At 34.1% G+C, this 21,027-nt stretch overlaps 1 protein-coding gene and 1 pseudogene across 1 annotated transcript; one reads left to right on the forward strand and one right to left on the reverse strand.

Moving 5' to 3' along the window:
• Positions 1-3,719: 3,719 nt before the first annotated feature.
• Positions 3,720-6,802, forward strand: LOC102614919 (uncharacterized). The gene is made up of 5 exons (XM_052440739.1): positions 3,720-4,107; positions 4,290-4,848; positions 5,235-5,849; positions 6,166-6,306; positions 6,434-6,802. Exons 1-5 carry the CDS (start codon positions 3,848-3,850, stop codon positions 6,692-6,694), a joined length of 1,836 nt encoding a protein of 611 aa, XP_052296699.1. The 5' UTR covers positions 3,720-3,847; the 3' UTR covers positions 6,695-6,802.
• A 3,791-nt stretch (positions 6,803-10,593) lies between these two features.
• Positions 10,594-15,917, reverse strand: LOC102619878 (putative F-box protein PP2-B12; annotated as a pseudogene).
• Positions 15,918-21,027: the final 5,110 nt, after the last annotated feature.

Genomic DNA, 21,027 nt, shown 5'->3' on the forward strand with positions numbered 1-21,027 from the left:
TTATGATGTGTGCTTCTTTTATAATTGAAAATTAGGATAAACGGAAGCCTAGAGCGCACATAAGTCATATTAGGAAACTGCAGATCGCAATTCTGCAAGTATCCCGCGCGGAATTGTTCCAGGATTGCTACAGCAACGGCTACAACACTGCACTGTTCCAAATTTGTTTTAATTCTTTTGTAGTCATGTTCTTTCCTTATTTTTGCAAGCCTGTTACATCAGCATTCCTTCCATTAATTCTAAGCTTCTGGAAACCTATAATTATACATACAATTTAAGCACGAATTACTTTAAATTAAACAAAACTTATTAAGACTAAACTAAAATGAATATCTATGCAAAATGTAACAAAAATGTAATGAAAACACATCATTTATTCTCTAAGTAATATTGATTTAAGTCTAAAAGTGCCATGATAACTCTCATTTCATAAAGTTATCAACTTCTCAGAACACTCAGTCATTCCCCAAACCCAAACGTTCCAGCTGATGATCCTCATTGATTTTAGCGGGGCTAGTAACCAGCCACTGCCATTGATTCTTCCGTAATTATTGCTTCACCTTTATTACCTCTATTGTTCTGTATTTCCAACTCTAACTTGCCCTTGGCTTTTGGAGATGACAATGTTTCTTCTTGGTTCGAGCTTCTCATTTTTCTCTTTTTCGTTAAGGGGCTATCCCAAAAACATTCGTCACTGGATCTTTTCATTGCTTTTGGTCCATCTTTGTGTTTAATGGACTTTTCAGCATTTCTGGCTTGTAGTTTCCACCTGCATCTCTTGGGCTTTCCTTTTGTTGTTTCTAGCCCACTCCTTTCTATCACATTTCCGACTTACTGGTCTGTTTTTGGGCTCATCGCTCCCCAGGCTCTTGGTTTTGGGTTGCTCGCTACCAACATTTTTTCCTTTTCATCTTGGTTCTTCATTAAAATTTCCTCTTACACTTTTATTTTCCCTTTCATTCTATTTTTCACTTCTTGCCTCCAACTGCTTCTCTCCCCACGTCAATTCATCTCCTGTTGCCACCGATAAGTTTTTGCTACTCTGATTGGACATCTATGAGGAATCCCTATCCCTAGGTGGTCTTTTACCCATACTCCTTTTTTTCTGGCTTCCGGGTTGATCCATTGTTTGTTTCTGATTTCCCTTGTTTGTCTTGAACCTCCATCGTTGAGTAGCTTTGACTTCTCTGTCTCTGCTTTGTTCTAACATTTTCCTTCCTCTTCTTTTGCTTTAGTTGTTCTGTCATTGTAAGAGCCTTCATCCATGGCCATATGCCATCTCCTCTCTCAGCTGATTTTTATAGCTAGCACATTCTCTATATTGATGGCCAATCTGAGCACACACATAACAAAAGTCTGGCAGTCTTTCATATCTTACTGGCATAGGGATTTCTTTCGCTTCTTCTTCCCCGTTTGCTCTCTCCATTCCTTTTTGTTCGTCCCTATCCATCTCGTTTTCATCTTCATCCTGCTTCAGGAACAAAACTTTGATCAATGGCTTAGTAATATCCACCGAAATGAGTAATCTGATGTGTTTACCAAAGCATGCCCCTATAATATCTGTGGCCACTTCTTCCACTCTTCCAATGGCTTCCCCAAGCTCTTTTATTGTCTCTGTGTTCATGCACATAATAGATACATTGAGAATTTGTTCCCAGAATGAGACATGAGTGAAATCTTGTTTTTTTATTTCCCCTATTCCTACTGGTTCTGTCAACACAATTAATGCTTTGTCAAAATGCCACGACCCTCCTGCAAAAACTTTCCTCTTATCAGCTTCACTCACAAACTGAAAAATAAAGATGTTTTCCCCTAACTCCTCGATTTTAACTTCCTTCATTGTTTTCCACACAGGAAGTAAAGCTTCTTTGAAACCTTCCTTTTTTACTTCTCTGTTCAGTAACACTTTTCCCACTAAGCATCTTACACGTATCTTCTCTCTTGTTTCCTTCATTTTGCCTTACTTTCCCTCTTGTTTCTCCGTTCAGGGAGATTTCTTTGCATTTTTTGATTAGCTCCTCTGTGTCCATCCTTTGGTTGATACTGAATGCACAACTACCGAGGTGTTCACTCCCTATCCTGTTCTAGTGGCACAAACCCTATCCTTACTACCCCCTTCGATGAAGAAAAGATTGAAAAAAGAGACCAAATTCTATGGTTTAACTCTAAAACCCCCACAAACACCCAACACTCAATGGGTGAATTAACAGAGTCATCGCGACTCACTCCCAAACTCCATTCTGTTTTCAAAGAAAACTAGAAGAGAAGCCATTACAACTTAAGACAATATAACATAACACAAGCCATTACAGTACAGTATAATGTAGCATACGACCAAAAATTATATAACCTTAATTATAATACATAAAAATTTTAATTATTTAAGAATTAGAAAATAGTAGTTAATGTGACTATTCCTGATAAGGAAAAGGATGATAAGGAAAGAACTCAATCATTGGAAAATCATGGAGATTAATTTGCGGAATGCAGAGCACTATCAAAGGGATTTCCAACGTCTAGATTATCTCTATAGAATATCTTCAATGATTTAATTCTTTTATAAATATTCCTTTTATGCTAGCTGTACATAAATGTCATGCATTAGTGGCTGCGATTTGGCCATTAGTTAGGACAGCAATAGCTTAAGTTTAGGCCACTTGCTTCTTTAATCTCACGTACTGTCTTGTATAAATTTATGGTTTCAGTTTCAATAAAGGTCAACCAATTCTCTCACGCTTCAATTTCTTCACCACTGGAATTCTAATTTAAATAACTTCTTGATATTGCTGCATCGTTTTTATGGATGCAAAGTTACTTTCAGGTCGTCTCTAATTTCTTTATTAAATCTAAGCTCAAATTCATAGTCTTCTAAGAATGTTAACATGACATCGGTTTTCTTTGTTTGCCTTTTTTATTCTTAAAAAAATTTATATTATGTTAATGTAACTTGATTTACATTGACCTAACTACTATCTTTTTGTAATCATTCATTGACCTTAGAGATATGGCCTTAACTACAATCTTTCTGCAACCATTGTCCATCTGAAAATATCTAATTAATTAGGAAATTTCTATTTGTATTCCTTATTTAATTTTCTTTTATTTCTTTATGTTAAAGTTTGCATTATTTTCTAAATTAAATCTTTTCTTTATAGTCTTTTGTAGACTTAGGATGCAGATGGAACCCTCACCGCTGTGCAAGCCACATTCTTAGTCAATCTAGCTACCTTAAGTCGGCCCTAATCCAATATTTAAATCTAGCTCTATAGTGCTTAGATTAAATTTCTTTGTCCTTGTCTAATTAGGACATTTCTTTCTGTAGCAGACAAATGCCACTTTTCTTGTGGTGGGTAACAAATCTTGCTTGCATTTAAATTAGGAAAAAAATATTTAATCTGTCCATTCAATAAGAATTTGTCATTTTAATAGGTCTGGGTCCTACTATGTCATCCACTAACTTTTTGCCTTTAAATCGGTGGATCGCATACATTGAAGCAGATGTTCCCACTTGAAAATTGAGTAAATCTGATTATTGACAAATTTTAAAATATCTCTAACATATCATTTCAATTATACTACATATATATATATATATATAGTTTAAAAAAATTAATTATTAATAAATTAATTATACATGATATATATACATTAATTAATTATATTACCTCTAATGTATTTTATAATTCCTTCTATATAAAAATAGTAGGCTGGTATTGGAAAGGCGCACCACCGTAACATTTTAAGGTGTGAAGCTTGACCTAGGTATTTCTCTTAAAACAGGAAGAAAGAATTCATAAAAAGCGATTGGGTCAACGCTTCAACCAGAATTTTTGCCTGTCGATCTACGATGGCTAACCAAATTTTTGAGCTCAATGAGCAGAAATTGCAGGCACTGGGGTTAGAAGGTACCAAAACCCATTTTGGCCACACACATAAGCTGAGTCTATGCAGTTTCAATGATGGTTACACAGTATCTTGCAACTATTGCAACCAGATCATCAGGGATCCTGTTCCTGCATATTGTTGCATTAGCTGTGAATTCTTCGTTCATATATGCTGTGAGGAGATTCCAGAAAAAGTCGATCAAATTGAACACCCATTTCACAGGCAAGTGACGAAGCTAGCAGAGGGCTAACCACTAGATCCCTCTATTTTAAGTGTATGAAAATATAATTATATATATTTTTAAACTTCCATCTAATTTTTGCTCGATATCTTCATATATTTATATTTCTCATCGGTCCTTCCCCCAAGTATTATGATATCTAATCCTGGCTTTGCCGCTGCAGGCAACACTGTCTTCATATTACCCCTTTGAGTAAGGGTAAATCCAGGGATTGCAAAGCGTGTACGAAATCAATCCGAGGAGTTAGTTTAAGCTGTTCCAGCTGTAGTTTTGACCTTCATGTTTCATGTATTAGGTCGATAGTTGTATATAATATTAAGCAAAGAGATTCGGATGAAATAGTTACTACGGGATATCGATATTCCTCCCAACGAGCCTTAAAACACAAGGGTCATAAGCACGGCCTGTTTTATTTTAGTGACAAATCATTATCGAGTTTTATGCAATGTGAATTCTGCTGCAAGCAATTCGAGGGCTCTAATTTTTACCGCTGTGTGGACTGTGATGTGAACTTTCATGTTGAATGCATACCGCTACCACGTGTTGTGAAGAATGATAAAGCTCACCAGCATCCTCTCTTGCTCCTTAGTTCACTCCAACTCGTATATGATAGTGAGAAGTATTGTTGTGATATTTGTCGGGAACGAGGGACTGCAAGGCATCATGTTTATTACTGTGACGACTGCAAGTTTATAGCTCATGTGGAGTGTGTACTAAATGAGGTATGTAACTTTTTTTCCCCCACATCCATTAGCAATATTCAAAGTCTTATTGCTTTAGTTATTTTGTAATTTTATATGTGTAGGAGATATAATTAGTATTCATTGTCTGCGCAACTCGTTTGTTAAATATGTGTGCCTCTTAATCAGAACCGGTCATTGTTATCTTCGACAAAATACAAAACATTGAGTTTGTGGGTGTCAATTGTTAACCTTTTTTTTCATTATTTTAGAATTTCTTTTCTAATGGGCCTAAACTGAGTCTCCCTATGAATTTTGGGCCCTGCTTACTTAGTAGAGCAGGAAATTTTATTATCAATAGTGCTATGTTTTGAAGTAATACGAGCGTACATAGATGCATGCATAATAATTAGTGTTTGTTTTGTTAGGGTACTTTGGAGATTGAAAAATATGATTTAGAATACAAGAGTGATGGAGAGGAGGAAATTAATAGATTCATGGAAAATCAACTGAGCAAAGAACATTCGGAAGTCGAACACAAATTTCATCCGCAACATCGGCTGTTGGCTGCTAAATGTGTGAGCAAACAAGAATCAGTTACATGTAATGCCTGTACGAAGGAGATTACTGGCATCAAGTACAACTGTTCGAGTTGCAGCTTTAGCCTTCATGTGTCATGTGCTCATAAGCCACTGAAACGGGTTCTAAAACGTGAATGTCACACACACAATCTGTTCTATTTTGTAGAAGATGAGCACAACTTCAGCTGCCAAAAGTGTTCTGAAAAATGTAAAGGGGGTTTTTACCGATGTCCCGAGTGTTGTATAAACTTCCACATTGATTGCATTCCTCTACCACGAGTTGTGGTCCTTATGAAACAGACTATCCACCGCATTACTCTCATCCTCTTAGATCTAGTCGTGGAGTATGACTCGGATGACCAGCACTGTGAGATTTGCAAGGAGCCAAGAAATTCTGAAGATCATGTTTATTACTGCCAGGAACGGAACTTTTTTTCTCATGTTGAATGTTTACTTGCAACGGTAAGTTTACAATTATGTTTGTTTTTACAACTTTAGTCCCTCCTAGATTTTTTAATACTTCATTTCATCCTGAGTGTTAAAAAGTAGTAGAAAAAATACACTGATGAATGATAAACATGACATTTTTATATACTATAATTGATTATACGAAACTAATATATAACTTATATGTACTAAAATAGTTTATTTATTAAAAGTTAACAGCGAGTTTTTTCTATGATTCGAACACCTGGGATGAAATTGAATTTTAAAAATGGATTGCTTATTTGGTATAAGGGATGGGTGTAGATCAGTTTTAATTATTTACTTTATGCAGGATAATATCATTACTTCATCATCAAATGAACTATTATGCTTGGACCCGGAGTATAAGAAGAATAATACCGTACAAGAGGCTGATACAAAGGAAGTGAAGAAAAATAATGATGCAGATTGTAGCAGGATTAAACCAATCATGGTCACTATGCTTCTATCAATCTTTTCTTTATGGCACCATTTCAGTAGACGTACCAAACCTTGTAAAATCTTTGATTATCTCAAATGTAGAGTTCAAATTATAAAACGTTCTATGTTTGATCTATCAGGATAACACTTCATTTGGGAAACCGCCACACTTGGATTCCCACCATGGGGATGAAATACAACAGCAGCTGAATGCGGCAGATATAGCTGATAAAAGGAAGAAGCAGGAAGGGAAAATGGAAGATGGTCGCAACCGACAAGTCGATTACTTCATGATCAAGGTACCAATACTAGTTTTTGACGTGCTTCAGGAATGTGTCTTGGTGGGTTTGATTTTCCTCTTTGTATTAATACTAGTTTATTTACTGAGGTTATGGTCATAATCTTGGTTGTTGAAGTAGCTTCGTCGAAAGATTGTAATAATTTATTTTTCGAATGTCATTCAACGACGTTGGTTTGTTCCCAAGTTTAATAATCATGATTTGTTGCTATCCCGAATCCTTCAGAATCATAGATATGTTCAAACTCCATATGATTTCAAAAATATCTTACATGCTTGTGAATAATAAATAGGTTAGGTAACGAGCTAACTTTTAAGTATGAGTTAGATTCATGAACTTCTATATGGTATCAAAATTAAACTCATACACGAGTAGTCCCACATTACTTTACAACTTGACAAACATTAGTAAAAGACCAACCTACACAGAATAGGGAGAGACAGCGAAGATACTATATTGGTTGAGAATTGCTATCAAGCTAATGATATAATTTTAGGACAAGCCTCAACCCTTGGAGTGTGATTGTTGGCACCCCTCCAAAATTTTCTTAAAATCCCATTTTCTCAATTATTCTCCACATGGTGCCAAAAGTACCCTTTTCGCTAATAAACTTTTTTTTATTTATAAATCTTTGAATTTCTAGAAATTTTCTCACTCTTAAATGTTTTTTGCAATTTTGATATCTCCATTCTTCTCTTCTCTACAAAGCTAAAAACAGTGGCTTCCAAATATACAAATAAGCAACATGAAAAAGAAAAAAATTATTTCTTTATGTTTGTGCAAAGCAATATATTGTATAGATGTGAGACAGAGAGTATAAATGTAGTTAATTCTACTTGTATTTGGCCCTAAATATAGTTGTAATAGACAAGGGGTTATATGAGATTCATAAAGGGGTGCTAATAGTCTACCTCCAACTCTTGAGCAAGGTTTTTAGGACGAATTATGCTCATGAACTTCTATACCATCGTAGGAAACAAATTAATAGGTTTCCATATTATTATCATATCAACTAATTTTATTCTTCTTATATGTCCATTTTTTTACATGAAAAGTTGTAGCTTTTGAATTAGCACTAATTTAGAACTTGATCTAAATGGAAAGAGTTGTTATTGCACATTACTTTTAATATTTTATTGATGTGTGAATTAATCATAAATTTTTATCATATTTTATATGGATAATAGAGTTAGTTTCATAGGCTAAAAAGTGAAGCTTCTAAATGTAGAATGTCATTTTCCTATTGTTGCGACCAATATATATTACTTATCCCATATTATTTTAAAAATATCCATTAACCTCCTTATCATATTAAAGGGAAAAAGGGTAAAATAGTCATTTACTTGATAATTAATCTTAGAAATATAAAGTATATATTTATTTTAACCAAAAAATAAAAATAATTATAGAAAAACAAGAAAATATCTTGCTTTTAAGGTCTTTTTTTCACACTGAAAATTATTTTTATTTTTAGTATTTTAAATTTTTATTTTATTCATAATAAATATGAATAAAAACTTATTTAAAAATAAGGGTAATACTATGATATCATGGTGTTAGTAGAGTTATTAAGCATTACAAAAATATTAGGGGGTAAGTGAAATATATTTATTTCAATTGGGAGAAACTAACAATCTAATAACCTAGGATAATATAACGTTTTATTTAAACTTTTGTCATGAATGACGTACTTGTTTTAGCAATGAGCCTGTATTAATTTGTCCGAGTAAATATAATTTTTTTATAACGATTTTATTAATCGCTAATCAAGCCGTTATAAAAAAATTATTTCTTGTTGTAAAATATAATTCATATTTCCAGATTATTTTATTTTTATTTTTTAATTTTGTACCATAATCGATTAGTTGGCTAAATGAAAGTCAGCCAAACACTTGACACAAAAAGTTTTTTCAAATTGAAATTAATTGACTCCCATTTGGAGACAATTCTGTACTAAAATATTAAAATTATTTTAAATATTTAAAATAAATATTTATAATCTGTCTAGTAGAAATATCAAAATGTTTAAATATTAAAATTATTATATTTAATTTAATAATATATTTGTATTTATTGTAGAGATTTTAAATAAATATTTGGGTTAAGTACATTATAAAATTAAAAAAAAACTCACATACTAATAATGTTAAAATTATTATTTTACATAATATTCAAAAGACTTTATATTTTAATACATTTATTTTAATATTATATTTTCATTTATTATAGAATTTACTTTAACATAATAAAATATGTCTAATAGATTGTAAAATACAAAATATTTTATAATTACCTCCTTAATTATCGAACATAACCGTTATTTAAAACCCTTTAAAATGACTTTAGAGATATCTTTGACTAACGGCTAAATGTAAATTTGGTATATTATTATGTTTTTAGTCTTCTTTTGGATTTTGCGAAGGGCTGGGCAGCATACCTATGAAACATTTATTAAATCTATAATTCTTACAGTAAAGAAATATTTATAGATGAGACATCAATGTTATTTATTTATTTATTGGATAATATCCAGACAATAACAAAATAATTAGGGATGGCGAATGGAGTAGTTTGGGTTTGGCCAAGTTTTAGATAGTTTCAAGCTCAACCTTGCTTGCTTATTCCATATATTTTTTAAACTTAGATTTTTTATTTTTAAAAAAATTAATTTTTGAATATTTAATAGTTAAAGAGAAAACTAAGGGAAATTATCAATGGTGTGGAAGTTTCATTTTTCCTTCTACTTAAATGCTAACATCCCTTAATTGTTTTTTATGTCATAAGATTAATATTATCATTTTATATATTGACAACACATTTGTTAAGAAGTATCAATATTTCATTAATGATTACGGAAAAAAAGAAAAAACATGATTATGCCCAACAAAAATATAAGATTAATGGGCAGGCTTGAGTCAGGCCCATGACTGAGCTCGTCCCATACCAGATCTAGATATTTGAAGTCCAAGCCCGGACTTTTTGGATTGGCCTGAGCTCATGTCGAGCAGGCCCAAACTTTTTACTATCCCAAACTGGAATCATGCAACTGTTTCGATCCAGATTAATGTCCACTACTACTTTTAAGCCACCATTATGATGAAGTTTATAGTCTGTTCCGAAAAATTAAAAGGTTGTAAATCCTAGATAGTGCTAGCATTATGAACTGAGAGAGATACATCTTGAAATCGAATTAGGTTACGAGCTTTCCGAATCACATTAACAATGCTGCTGCCAGCCACCAACCACATGTTCCAGATTTTATATGGAAACATAGAGCCATCAGGAGATGAGTGTTAAACATATCAGCAAGCCATTTCCATAATACTTTAGCAAAGGTCCTTGATTTATCTCATATTTACCGCTAATTAGGTTATAATTTTAACGTTCGAACTTTATTATTGTATTAAAAAATCCTTTCTTTTTGACAAACACATAGACTAACATTAAAGGAAAATGATATGCTCACCCAACCAGTGCGAATTGTTTGGGTAATTCGTGATTAATTTAAAATTTGGGGCAATGTTAATTATTACTTTGATTTTTATTTATTTTTGTGTAGAGTTGAGGTGGGGTTTGAAGTGGGCTTTCTAATCTCTACCATTAGACATTAGTTCATTACTCAACATTAAAAGATATTTAATGGGAAGACATTGTTTTTAAGAGATAATAATTGAGATAAAGAAATATGCAAAATAAGGAATAACGATTTTTGAGATAATGTAGAAATATCAGAAAAGGAAATCCTAAATAATTTAGAAAATAGAATCCTAAACTTAATTAACGTCAAAGACTAAAGTAACATAAGGAAAAGGAAGAATCATTGTTATAACAGGAAACTAATTGTGAGGAAGTGTAAATTACGATCGTTAGGACTTAATCTTGCCATTCAAATTAAGTATGATGGGGTGATGGGGTGAGTGCGTGTGTACTAATTAAATCTCAGCTCGCAGCCACGAATCGATCTTTGGTTTCAAATGTCTTTTTATTTTTTCCAGGAAAAATTAAAATAAAGACTTACAGCAATATCATTCACAACAATAACTCTAGTATTATAAGTAATTCGTTTAGGTATATATGCTCATCTAAAGATCATCAGTATTTTGAAGTGTTTCATTTGGTTATTTGCCATATTTAGGCCTAAGCTCAATTCCTTGGATAATGATGCCACGCTTTTGCATAGATCCTGATTCACACAGCTTACAGACCGCTGTCCCATCATCTCCATTTTCATTAAAGAACTCACCCATCTCAATCTCCGTCCACCCATCTCCTCTGTCTTGAGATAGTTGAGGAGGCACCTTTGTCGGAGGATCTAACAACGCGCTACGCCTTTTGTGATTATTGCTTCCCTCAAAATAGACGTCAAACTCTATAGGTCTAGCATCAAATCCTTGTCTACTTTTGACAAACTTGAACACAAGGTAAGCTGCATAGTTCGTTTTGGACGATAAAATTCTTGTCTCAATTCTTGCTATGATTTCGAACCACCACACCTCCCTGAGTTTAGCCACTTCGGGAAACCTGCAAATGTAATGGCACATCATCTATGCATTGTAGCAAGAGAAGCAATTAACTCCCTTTAATTTGTTCTAATGAGTAGCCGATATTAAAAAAAATAATGGAAAGACGGATCCAACTAGCAAGATATTGTCCACTTTGTGCTTAAAATACGTTTCTTTTACGCTCATGGTTTTGATCTTTGTATGTCCAAGACCCACCCAAAAGGCATCTTACTAGTCCAAGGATGGTCTTTCCTTATAAGCTCATCATTCACATCATTCTTAAGCAATGTGAGATGTTACGAACAATGGTTAAGTCTGGATGACCGAATTTTACGCAATCCAAATTTGAACTATTATCAGAGTTGTACAATGCTATATAATAACTCTAGTGTGTTGTACAACTCTGATCCTAGTTTAAATTAAGATTTAAAAAATTTAAATGTCTGGGCCTTTGTATGACTCTTGAAACAAATGCCAAGTTGGAGTAGAATAAAACAAACCTAGACTTTCGTAGAGAAAGCCAGTTCCAATATTGGGTGAATCTCCCCATGCTATGGAAAGTCCCCTTGCACCAACCATGTAACACTTCTTTCCAGTCTCTTGCACTAGCGAAAAGCTCGTCGTGTGATTGTTGATGAGGATGGGGTTGTGACAAAGATAAAAGTAAAGGTCCTTCTTAGACAACGAAGCGATCATCAAAGACGAAGCAGAGATTGATGACGAGTTGGAAATGATCTCCTTGTAATCGGACGGCAGAAACTTCTCCCAAACGGAATCCAAATCCGCAGCGGATTTGAAGGCAGGACAAGCCAATGATAATCTGCTTGCATCGCGGGGAGTTGTAAGAGAAATGATGTATGAAATGCATCGTGCAGGCAGAACAAATGTGATGTCCATTTTACTTCTTTCTGATGACAACTCCTTTTCAATGTTATCCTGAATCTTGAAAATTATTTGAAAATACATGAAGGAAAAAGCCAATCTCAGTGAATATGTGTAGAAACTAATTTAAAAGCGAACAAGAAAGATACAGTGTGTAAAACAAAGAACCAAATTGCAAAAATTTTATAATAACAAAAAATGTGCAATGTCACAGTTAAAAACTTTTCTACAAACTTATTGTTCACAATTGATTCAGCATAAATGCTTAAGTATATGTGTTAGTTAGATGAGAACACAAATAATAAAAGTAAATAATGTAGGGTGTGAAGTGTTTTTAATTCAACAAATAGAGCTATATATTGCATATCTGTTTGAGTTTAATCAAGAGTTAATGGCTCTACGTATTCAGGATTCGAATAATGCTGAGTATAATCAAGAGTTTATGGCTCTACATATTCAGGATTCGAATAATGCAAATTGTTCAAAATTTTCAAGCAAAAGCCATAAGACAATCTATGTGACTACAAATGCGAAGAACTTGAAAAAAGAACATGTGATTATCAAACAAAGAGAATACCACTAAAAAATCTTTAATTACAAGTTCTATTAAACTTGAAAGTCGATTTTGTATTTAGCATATCATACAACAACTTTACTGATAAGTATAATAACGTAAGCCCCAACTAATAAAATGGTATACTTAATAAATTTAAGTACCACCGATGGCCATGTGATTATTTTATGGTTATACTATACCAGCCGACTTATGCTAAATAGTAAAAGAACCTTTCCTCTTACTACATTTGTTCTATTTGCAATTATAATTAATTGCCAAAATGACTTTTTTTTTTTTATTTTTTTAAGGAAGAAATATGTAAGGTTGGGCAAACCCCAAAATGACTTTTTTTTTTTAAAAAAAAATTTTAAGGAAGAAATATGTAAGGTTGGGCAAACCCCAAAGTCAATCCTTTTACTTCCTATTTTCTAATATTTGAACTTAGGTGGCCAGCAAAGCAAAACGGTTTGAAACTACTCGGTCAAGCTTCTAAAAGGATTTATTTTAGTGTCTAATCAGAAATCAAAAGATGAGAGACAAATGCATTCCCAGTGCCCCAAAAAAAAAAAAAAGTCCTAAATGTCATACGTGAGTCATAATATCTGATAAAAATAGCTGAACCATCTATGAGTTTGACCTCGCTAACCATAAGAACCGAATCATGAACTCCGTCATTCTTTACCTTATAACCTTCACTTGAAAAATTTGATGTTATGGGATGTATTATTTCCTACAACATAGAAATATCTATATGTAAGATAACAATGTTAGCGAGAACTAATTGTTTTTTTTTTTCTAAGTCAGACAGTAATCAAATCATGGAGTACCTCTTGTTTATTTCGTTTCAAAATGATGGGAACGAGTAATTTTATACTAACCTTTTTGTCATCCACTGTTTTTGCCTTATCCTCAATATTGGATCCTGGGTTTGGAATGTCATCCTGGATGTTGTAAATAATTTAAAAACTTTTTAAGAAAAAACTATCAGCCAATCTCCATAAATATAACTATACAGATTTGATTTAAAAGCTATAAATACTCTTTTAGTCCTTAAAAAGTTTGAGTTAATTACCTAGTCTGTTCTTATATTTTAAAAAATTACCCAATAGATCCTTGTCATTTATGTTTTTGTTAAAATATATTTAGTCATCATTAGTTTTCTACTTATTAATCGAATATTAGATGAAGACTATCAATCATTTGATTCAACAGCTACAAATAGAAGTAATATTTTATTCTTGACAAATTAGATTCAATAGCTAAAAAAATTAACAAAGGTGTTTAATCTTAGTAATTTTAAAAAAATGCAAAGACTGTCTAGGTATTTGGTTTCTGTAAGGATTAAATGAGTACTTTTACCTCGAAAAGAAGGGTGCATCCTGAAGTGTATCAACTTAATTCTAGTAATAACAAGAAAACAATGATTGAGGAAGGTTCATGCACGAGGTGGGCTACAAGATTATGATATGATCGTACTACACTTATCGATTTTGCTCTATAATTAAGGAACCGTCTATCTTAGCAGTGAAGTATTTTAGTATCTACATACTCAGAAAAAAATAAAGAACTGAAAAATAAATCGAATCCTACTGCTAAAATTTGGCAAAAGACATGAGTCATAATATCAGATAAAAAGAGCTCAGGCCCTTACGTGTTTGTGTTTGACCTCAGTATCCATATGAATAGAGCCATGAACAGTACTACCAATCACCTTAGAACCTTCTCTTGAACCAATTGAGGTTTTTGAATTTAATGTTTCCTAACGATAGATTAGGAAAATATTGAGTCAATCAATCTTTGTGATGATTGATAACCAATTTTTCTTAATAAATAATTGAGATTGATATAATTAATAATTTGATTGATTATTATGTTTCCATCTTTGAAGCCTAAAAGATCTTTGATCCAGCACATGGAAGCTTCTTTGGGTAGTTAAGATTTGTGGTGTTAAATGTGGTAATGTGATATGTAGAATTTATGGCGTTGAGTATGGTTGTTAGGTTAGATGTGTGGTTATAATTTGTGTGGTAGTTAGGTTAATGTATGGTTGTGATTAAGTTGTAACAAGTATAAATACCTTCTCTTTTAGTTGGTTTAAGCAACAAGAAGTAGTAAAGGTTCTTGGTACTAAAAGAGTTGTAATTGAGGACTTGTATTAAGTTCATAAGAAATAAAGAGTGTTTTTGAGTGTTTAATCATTCAAATTCAACACAATATTGCTTGTGTGGAATTGTCTTAGTTGCAATATCACTAATACGAATCACTTGAAATTGTCATTCTCACATGCACTATATTATAAGAACCACTGCCATGATTTAATGAACATATGGTAAGGAGAAAGACCACTATATCATGCAGATATGACAAGGATCATCATCATGACATACACAAATAATAATTATAAAGACAATTATGTAATGCATATATGGCAATAATCAAAACCATTACCATATACAAATAGAGTAAAAATCAAGGGGATCAGCATATAATGAATCTTGAGTTATAGCTATAACGTTTGGGAACCCTTCAATTCTTGAGTAAGTTTTTGAGAATGAGTTTTACGCCCATGAGCTTTTATACGGAGCAGAGTCAAACAGACTAGTGGCCCTACATTACCTTAAAATGTGACAATGATTAGTTAAAAGAAGGAATTGCACGTACCAGGGGTGCTAGTCTGCTAGAAATTTTTTTCACATTGGGTGAGAATGAATTTTAGAGTATTTAATTAAGGTTTGAGTAATCTATTCTCCAAAAATAAATAAATTAATTAAAGGCTTGGACAACCATCAATTCTTGAGCTAATATTTGAGTATAAGTTAGGCTCATAAACTTATTATTTAAAGCAACAATGGAAACATGTATCTCTTATGCATGTATTTTGTTTTAGAATGATGTTGGCACGTAAGTTTACACTAACCTTATTGTCGTCCACAATTTCTTTTTGCTTTATCCTTACTTTCGGAATGTCATCCTCAATCTTGTATGTCATATAAAAGAATAAATTTTCTTATATGATGTGGGTCATAGTGTCTGATAAAAAGAGCTCAAGTGTCAATATATCCGAGTTTGATCTCACTAACCATAAGAACCGAACGGTGTGTTGCGGAAATGTGGGTTGAGTAATTACTAATATTGTAACTTTTGAAAAAATATAAATGTGGTGTTAAACAAATGTAAAGAAAATATAACACAATGATTTATGTGGTTCGGCATAATGCCTACATCCACGGGCAAAGACTGAAAGATAATTTTACTAACAATGGAAATTTACAAAAGTGGAAAAAACTCACAGAACCCGCAATCCCAATACACCCAAATGGAACCTCACTAGATCACTCAAGTGAAAGCTCTCTCAAATTCTCTCAAAGAACTCACTTGCAATTGCTCTTTACTTCTCTCAAATTGGGATGATTAACAAATGAGGAATTGCCTTCTATTTATAAGGAAAAATGGGGTGCACTATTGCACCAACCCCAATAAAATTGTCAACATAAATTAGGCACCTACCTTAAGAATTTGTCTTCATATTTGCTTCTCCAAAGTTGAATGCATGCATGACAACAACTTGTCAAATATTTGTGCCACCAACCTCCAATTGGTAGAGAAAAAAACGTATGAAAATAAGCTTTGTGGCCTGACCTTTCAACAATTCTCCACATCGGTGAAGATTTAGTAAATCTAAGCCGACCATCAACAAACTACCTTCCAGTTTCTGCCTTCTCTGGTTGCTTTTAAACTTGTAAGATGTTGATCAAGTTTAGACAATGCTCAAACTTGATCGCCGTCACTACCTTGGTTAACATATCTGCGGGATTATCTGCAGTTTTAATTTTCTGAAGAAGAATCTTCCCCTAATTAAAAATTTCCCGCACAAAGTGAAATCGTACATCGATGTGCTTCGTACGCGCATGATAAATTTGGTTCTTCGTTAAGTGAATAGCACACTGACTATCGCAATACACATTAATGTGCTCCTGTGCCAATCCCAAGTTTTCAAGCAAACCTTGTAACCAAATAGCCTCTGTAACAGCCTCTGTAATTGCCATGTACTCGGCCTCTGTGGTCGATAGTGCAACTATAGACTATAGTGTAGACTTCCAACTAATTTGCCCTCCAATAAAAGTAAATATATATCCGGTGGTTGACTGTCGTTTGTCCAAATCACCAGCATAATCAGAATCAACGTACCCGATCACACCTTGACCAAGTGTATCCTCTCTTTCAAACAGTAAACCAACATCCACAGTCTTTTGAATGTACCGTAGAATCCATTTCACAGCTTGCCAATGTCCTTTACCAGGATTATGCATATATCTGCTCACTATACCAACTGCATGTGAAATGTCAGGCCTTGTACATACCATTGTATACATCAAGCTACCCACTGCATTTGAATACGGAACTTGTAACATGTATTCTCATTCCGCATCTGTTGAAGGAGATAATTGTGCAGAAAGCTTGAAATGAGAAGCCAACGGGGTACTCACAGGTTTTGTCTGCTCAGTCATGCCAAACTGCTGTAGTACCTTCTTCAAATATTGCTTCTGAGATAAGCTTACTTTGCCACGAGCTCTATCTCTGCATATCTCCATGCCAAGAATCTTCTTAGCTTCACCTAAATCTTTCATTTCAAATTCTTGATTGAGTTGAGTCTTCAACTTCTCAATCTCATCTTTGCTCTTCGATGCTATTAGCATATCATTGACATACAATAGCAAATAAATGAAAGATCCTTCTTGTAACTTGCGAAAATATACACAATGATCAAATTTATTTCTTGTGTACCTTTGCCCTTTCATAAATCGATCAAATCGCTTATACCACTGCCTTGGAGATTGTTTCAATCCATAAAGCGACTTTGTCAATTTGCAAACCCAATTTTCTTTTCCAGCAACCTTAAATCCATCTGGCTGAGTCATGTAGATTTCCTCTTCCAAATCACCATGTAAAAATGCAATTTTTACATCAAGTTGAACTAGTTCAAGATCAAATTGTGCAACTATTGCTAGCAAAATTCGAATAGACGAGTGTTTCACAACTAGAGAAAATACCTCATTGTAGTCTATTCCTTCCTTCTGAGCATAACCCTTCGCTACCAATCTAGCCTTATATCAAATTTCATTTTTACGAGAAAATCCTTCCTTTTTTGCATAAACCCATTTGCACCCAATTGCCTTCTTTTCCTTGGGCAGTGTAACTAACTCCCAAGTTTCATTTTTGTGAAGAGACTGCATTTCTTCGTTCATTGCTTTCTTCCATTGTATACTTTCTAGGTTACTTACTGCTTCTCTGTAAGTGGAAGGAACATCATCATCTACAATTGGAAGTGCATGGGCCACCATATTAACAAAGCGAGCTGGTTTGCGAATCTCTCTGCGTGGCCTTCTATATGCAATTGAATCTTGTTGCTGTGAAGGTTCCTGAGTCAAAACCTCTTAATCATTTTCGGTCGATGGAGAATCACTATCCATCTCATAGACACCAGCTGGATCAGCTTTAACTTTTTCAAACTCCACCTGCTGCAAAATGCTACTGGTCTTGTCATCCTCTTGAGAATCTTTTTGTTTCAACATGGCTGATTCATCAAAAGTTACATCTCTGTTGAAAATAATCTTCTTCGTTACAGGACACCAGAGACGGTATCCTTTTACTCCACCAGTTATACCCATGAACAATGCTTTCTTTGCTCTTGGGTCTAACTTAGATTCTTTTACATGATAATAAGCAGTGGAACCAAAAACATGTAAAGAATTATAATTAGTAGCAGGTTCACCAGTTCACATCTCCATGGGTGTTCTGCCCTCAGTTGCAGTTGATGGCAAAACGGTTGATCAGATGGCACGCATATACAACTGCCTCAGCCCAAAACTCTTTGCCTAATCCAGCATTGGACAACATACACCGAACTTTCTCTAGTATAGTCCGGTTCATGCATTATGCCACCCCATTCTGTTGTGGTGTATCTCGAACAGTGAATTGTCGCACAATACCCTTATCTTGGTATATTTGAAGAAATGGATCATTCTTGTACTAACCATCATTGTCTGAGCGAAATCTTTTGACCTTTCGACCAGTCTGAGTTTCGACCATTTTCTTCCATTTTAGAAATATGCCTAAAAGTTCATTTTGTTCTTCATTAAATACACCCACACTTTTCTTGAATAATCATAAACAAAAGTAACAAAATAGTGCATACCTCCCAAATAAGCTATTTTGGTAGGTCCCTACATATCACTGTGAACATAGTCCAGAATTCCTTTTGTATCGTGAATTGCTGAACCAAACTTTACCCTTGTCTGCTTGCCCAGAACACAATGTTCACAAAATTCTAATTTGCAAGAATTTGTACCTTTCAATAAGCCTTGCTTCGCTAAAGTCTGCAAAACTTTTTCACCAGCATGTCCCAAATGCATATGCCACAACTTGGTTGCTTCTGAATCTGCATCTTTTCCATAAACTGTTAATGCTGATCCAATAATTGTACTTCCTTGGAAATAGTACAAGTTATTTCTTCTTGTGCCTTTCATCACCATCAGCACCCCAACTACTACCTTCAACAATCCATCTCTTAAAGTGATTGTGGGCCCTTTAGATTTTAGGACTCCTAATGAGATGATATTTTTCTTCAAGCTTGGTACATAGCAAACATCTGTTAAAACTTGGATTGAGCCATCATGATTCTTTAATTGGATTGGACCTATTCCTATGGTTTTACAAGCATTATCATTGCCCATAAAAACAACTCCACCGTCTATCTCCTTGAAGTTAGAGAACTAGCCCTTGTTAGGACACATATGATAAGTACAACCCGAATCCAAAATCCACTCATATGAGAGACATATCAATGTCATGCCAACCAGAGTAAAGTCTGACTCCTCATCATGCTCTGCTACACATGCATCAGAAGTAGCCTTGCCCTTTTGTAACTTAGGACAATTCTTTTTCCAATGCCCTTTCTCGTGACAAAAAGCACATTCATCTTTGGCAGGTCTCCCTTTAGACTTGTTCCTTTTTCCACGTTTGCGGCTTTGCGAACGACCTCTCATTGTCAGTGCTTCTGCAACTGTATCTCTGTGATCCTTTCTATCTTTCTTTCTGGTCTTAGAGTTGTACAATGTATTGCATACAGTATCGAATGTGACATTGTCCTTCCCATGAAGCAAAGTAGTGGTGAGATGATCATATTCATCAGGAAGTGAATTCAACAACAACAGTGCCTTATCTTCATCTTTAAATCTCTCATCCAAATTTAACAAATCCGCTAATATCTTGTTGAATGAGTTCACGTGGTCATTCATTGACATGCCATGTGTATATGTAAATCGATAGAGTTTCTTTTTCATATAAAGCCTATTTTCAAGTTTTTTCTTCATATACTTTTCTTTTAGTGTCTCCCACAATTTCTTTGCCGATGTCTCCCTCATGACAGAGTATTTCTAATCTTTAGCCAGATATAGGCGAATAGTACCACATGCCTGTCTATTGATTTTTATCTACTCCTTGTCATCCATCACGTCAGGCTTTTCTTCAAGAGCAACGCCCAACTCTTGTTGACATAAGACATCCAACACCTCACATTGCCACATACCAAAATTATTGGTACCATCGAATTTCTCCACTTCAAACTTTGCATTAGTCACAGTAGTTCTCGCTGATGAAGACGACGACGATGCCTCTGCCATCTTTTTTATCTCAAATGATCAGTTTCTTCAACAACTATTTACACTTAAAAAACAGCCTCTATGATGTTTATTTCGTGTGAATAAATGCACCAGGAAAGTTCCCAGGAGACTGGACGGGAACTCGGTCCCAATTAAAAACTAGAATCTTTAGACTCTTATCGCCTTTGTTGATAGAACTTTCCTAGACATGTAAAAATATACACTACTTACAATAGACTGTCTCCCAAGTATAAATGATCGTCTCCACCGTATTTGTGAACAGTACAGTATATAAGAATAGTATCGTATGCGTGAACAGTACCGTATACGTGAATAGTACCATATCCCCCCAAGTATGAACCGTCGGCTCTGATATCACTTGTTGCGGAAACGTGGGTTGAGCAATTACTAATACTGCAACTTCTGAAGAAATATAAATGTGGTGTTAAACAAATGCAAAGAAAATATAACACAATGATTTACGTGGTTCGGCGTAATGCCTACATACACGGGCAAAGATTGAAAGATAATTTTACTAACAATGGAAATTTACAAAAGTGGGAAAAACGCACAAAACCCACAACCCCAATACACCCAAATGGAACCTCACTAGAACACTCAAGTGGAAACTCTTTCAAATTCTCTCAAAGAACTCACTTGCAATTGCTCTCTACTTCTCTCAAATTGGGATGATTAACAAATGAGGAATTGCCTTCTATTTATAAAGAAAAATGGGGTGCACTATTGCACCAACCCCAACAAAATTGTCAACATAAATTAGGCACCTACCTTAGGAATTTTTCTTCGAATTTGCTTCTCCAAAGTTGAATGCAT

The sequence above is a fragment of the Citrus sinensis genome, chromosome 5, assembly GCF_022201045.2.
Source record: "Citrus sinensis cultivar Valencia sweet orange chromosome 5, DVS_A1.0, whole genome shotgun sequence".
Taxonomy (NCBI): domain Eukaryota; kingdom Viridiplantae; phylum Streptophyta; class Magnoliopsida; order Sapindales; family Rutaceae; genus Citrus; species Citrus sinensis.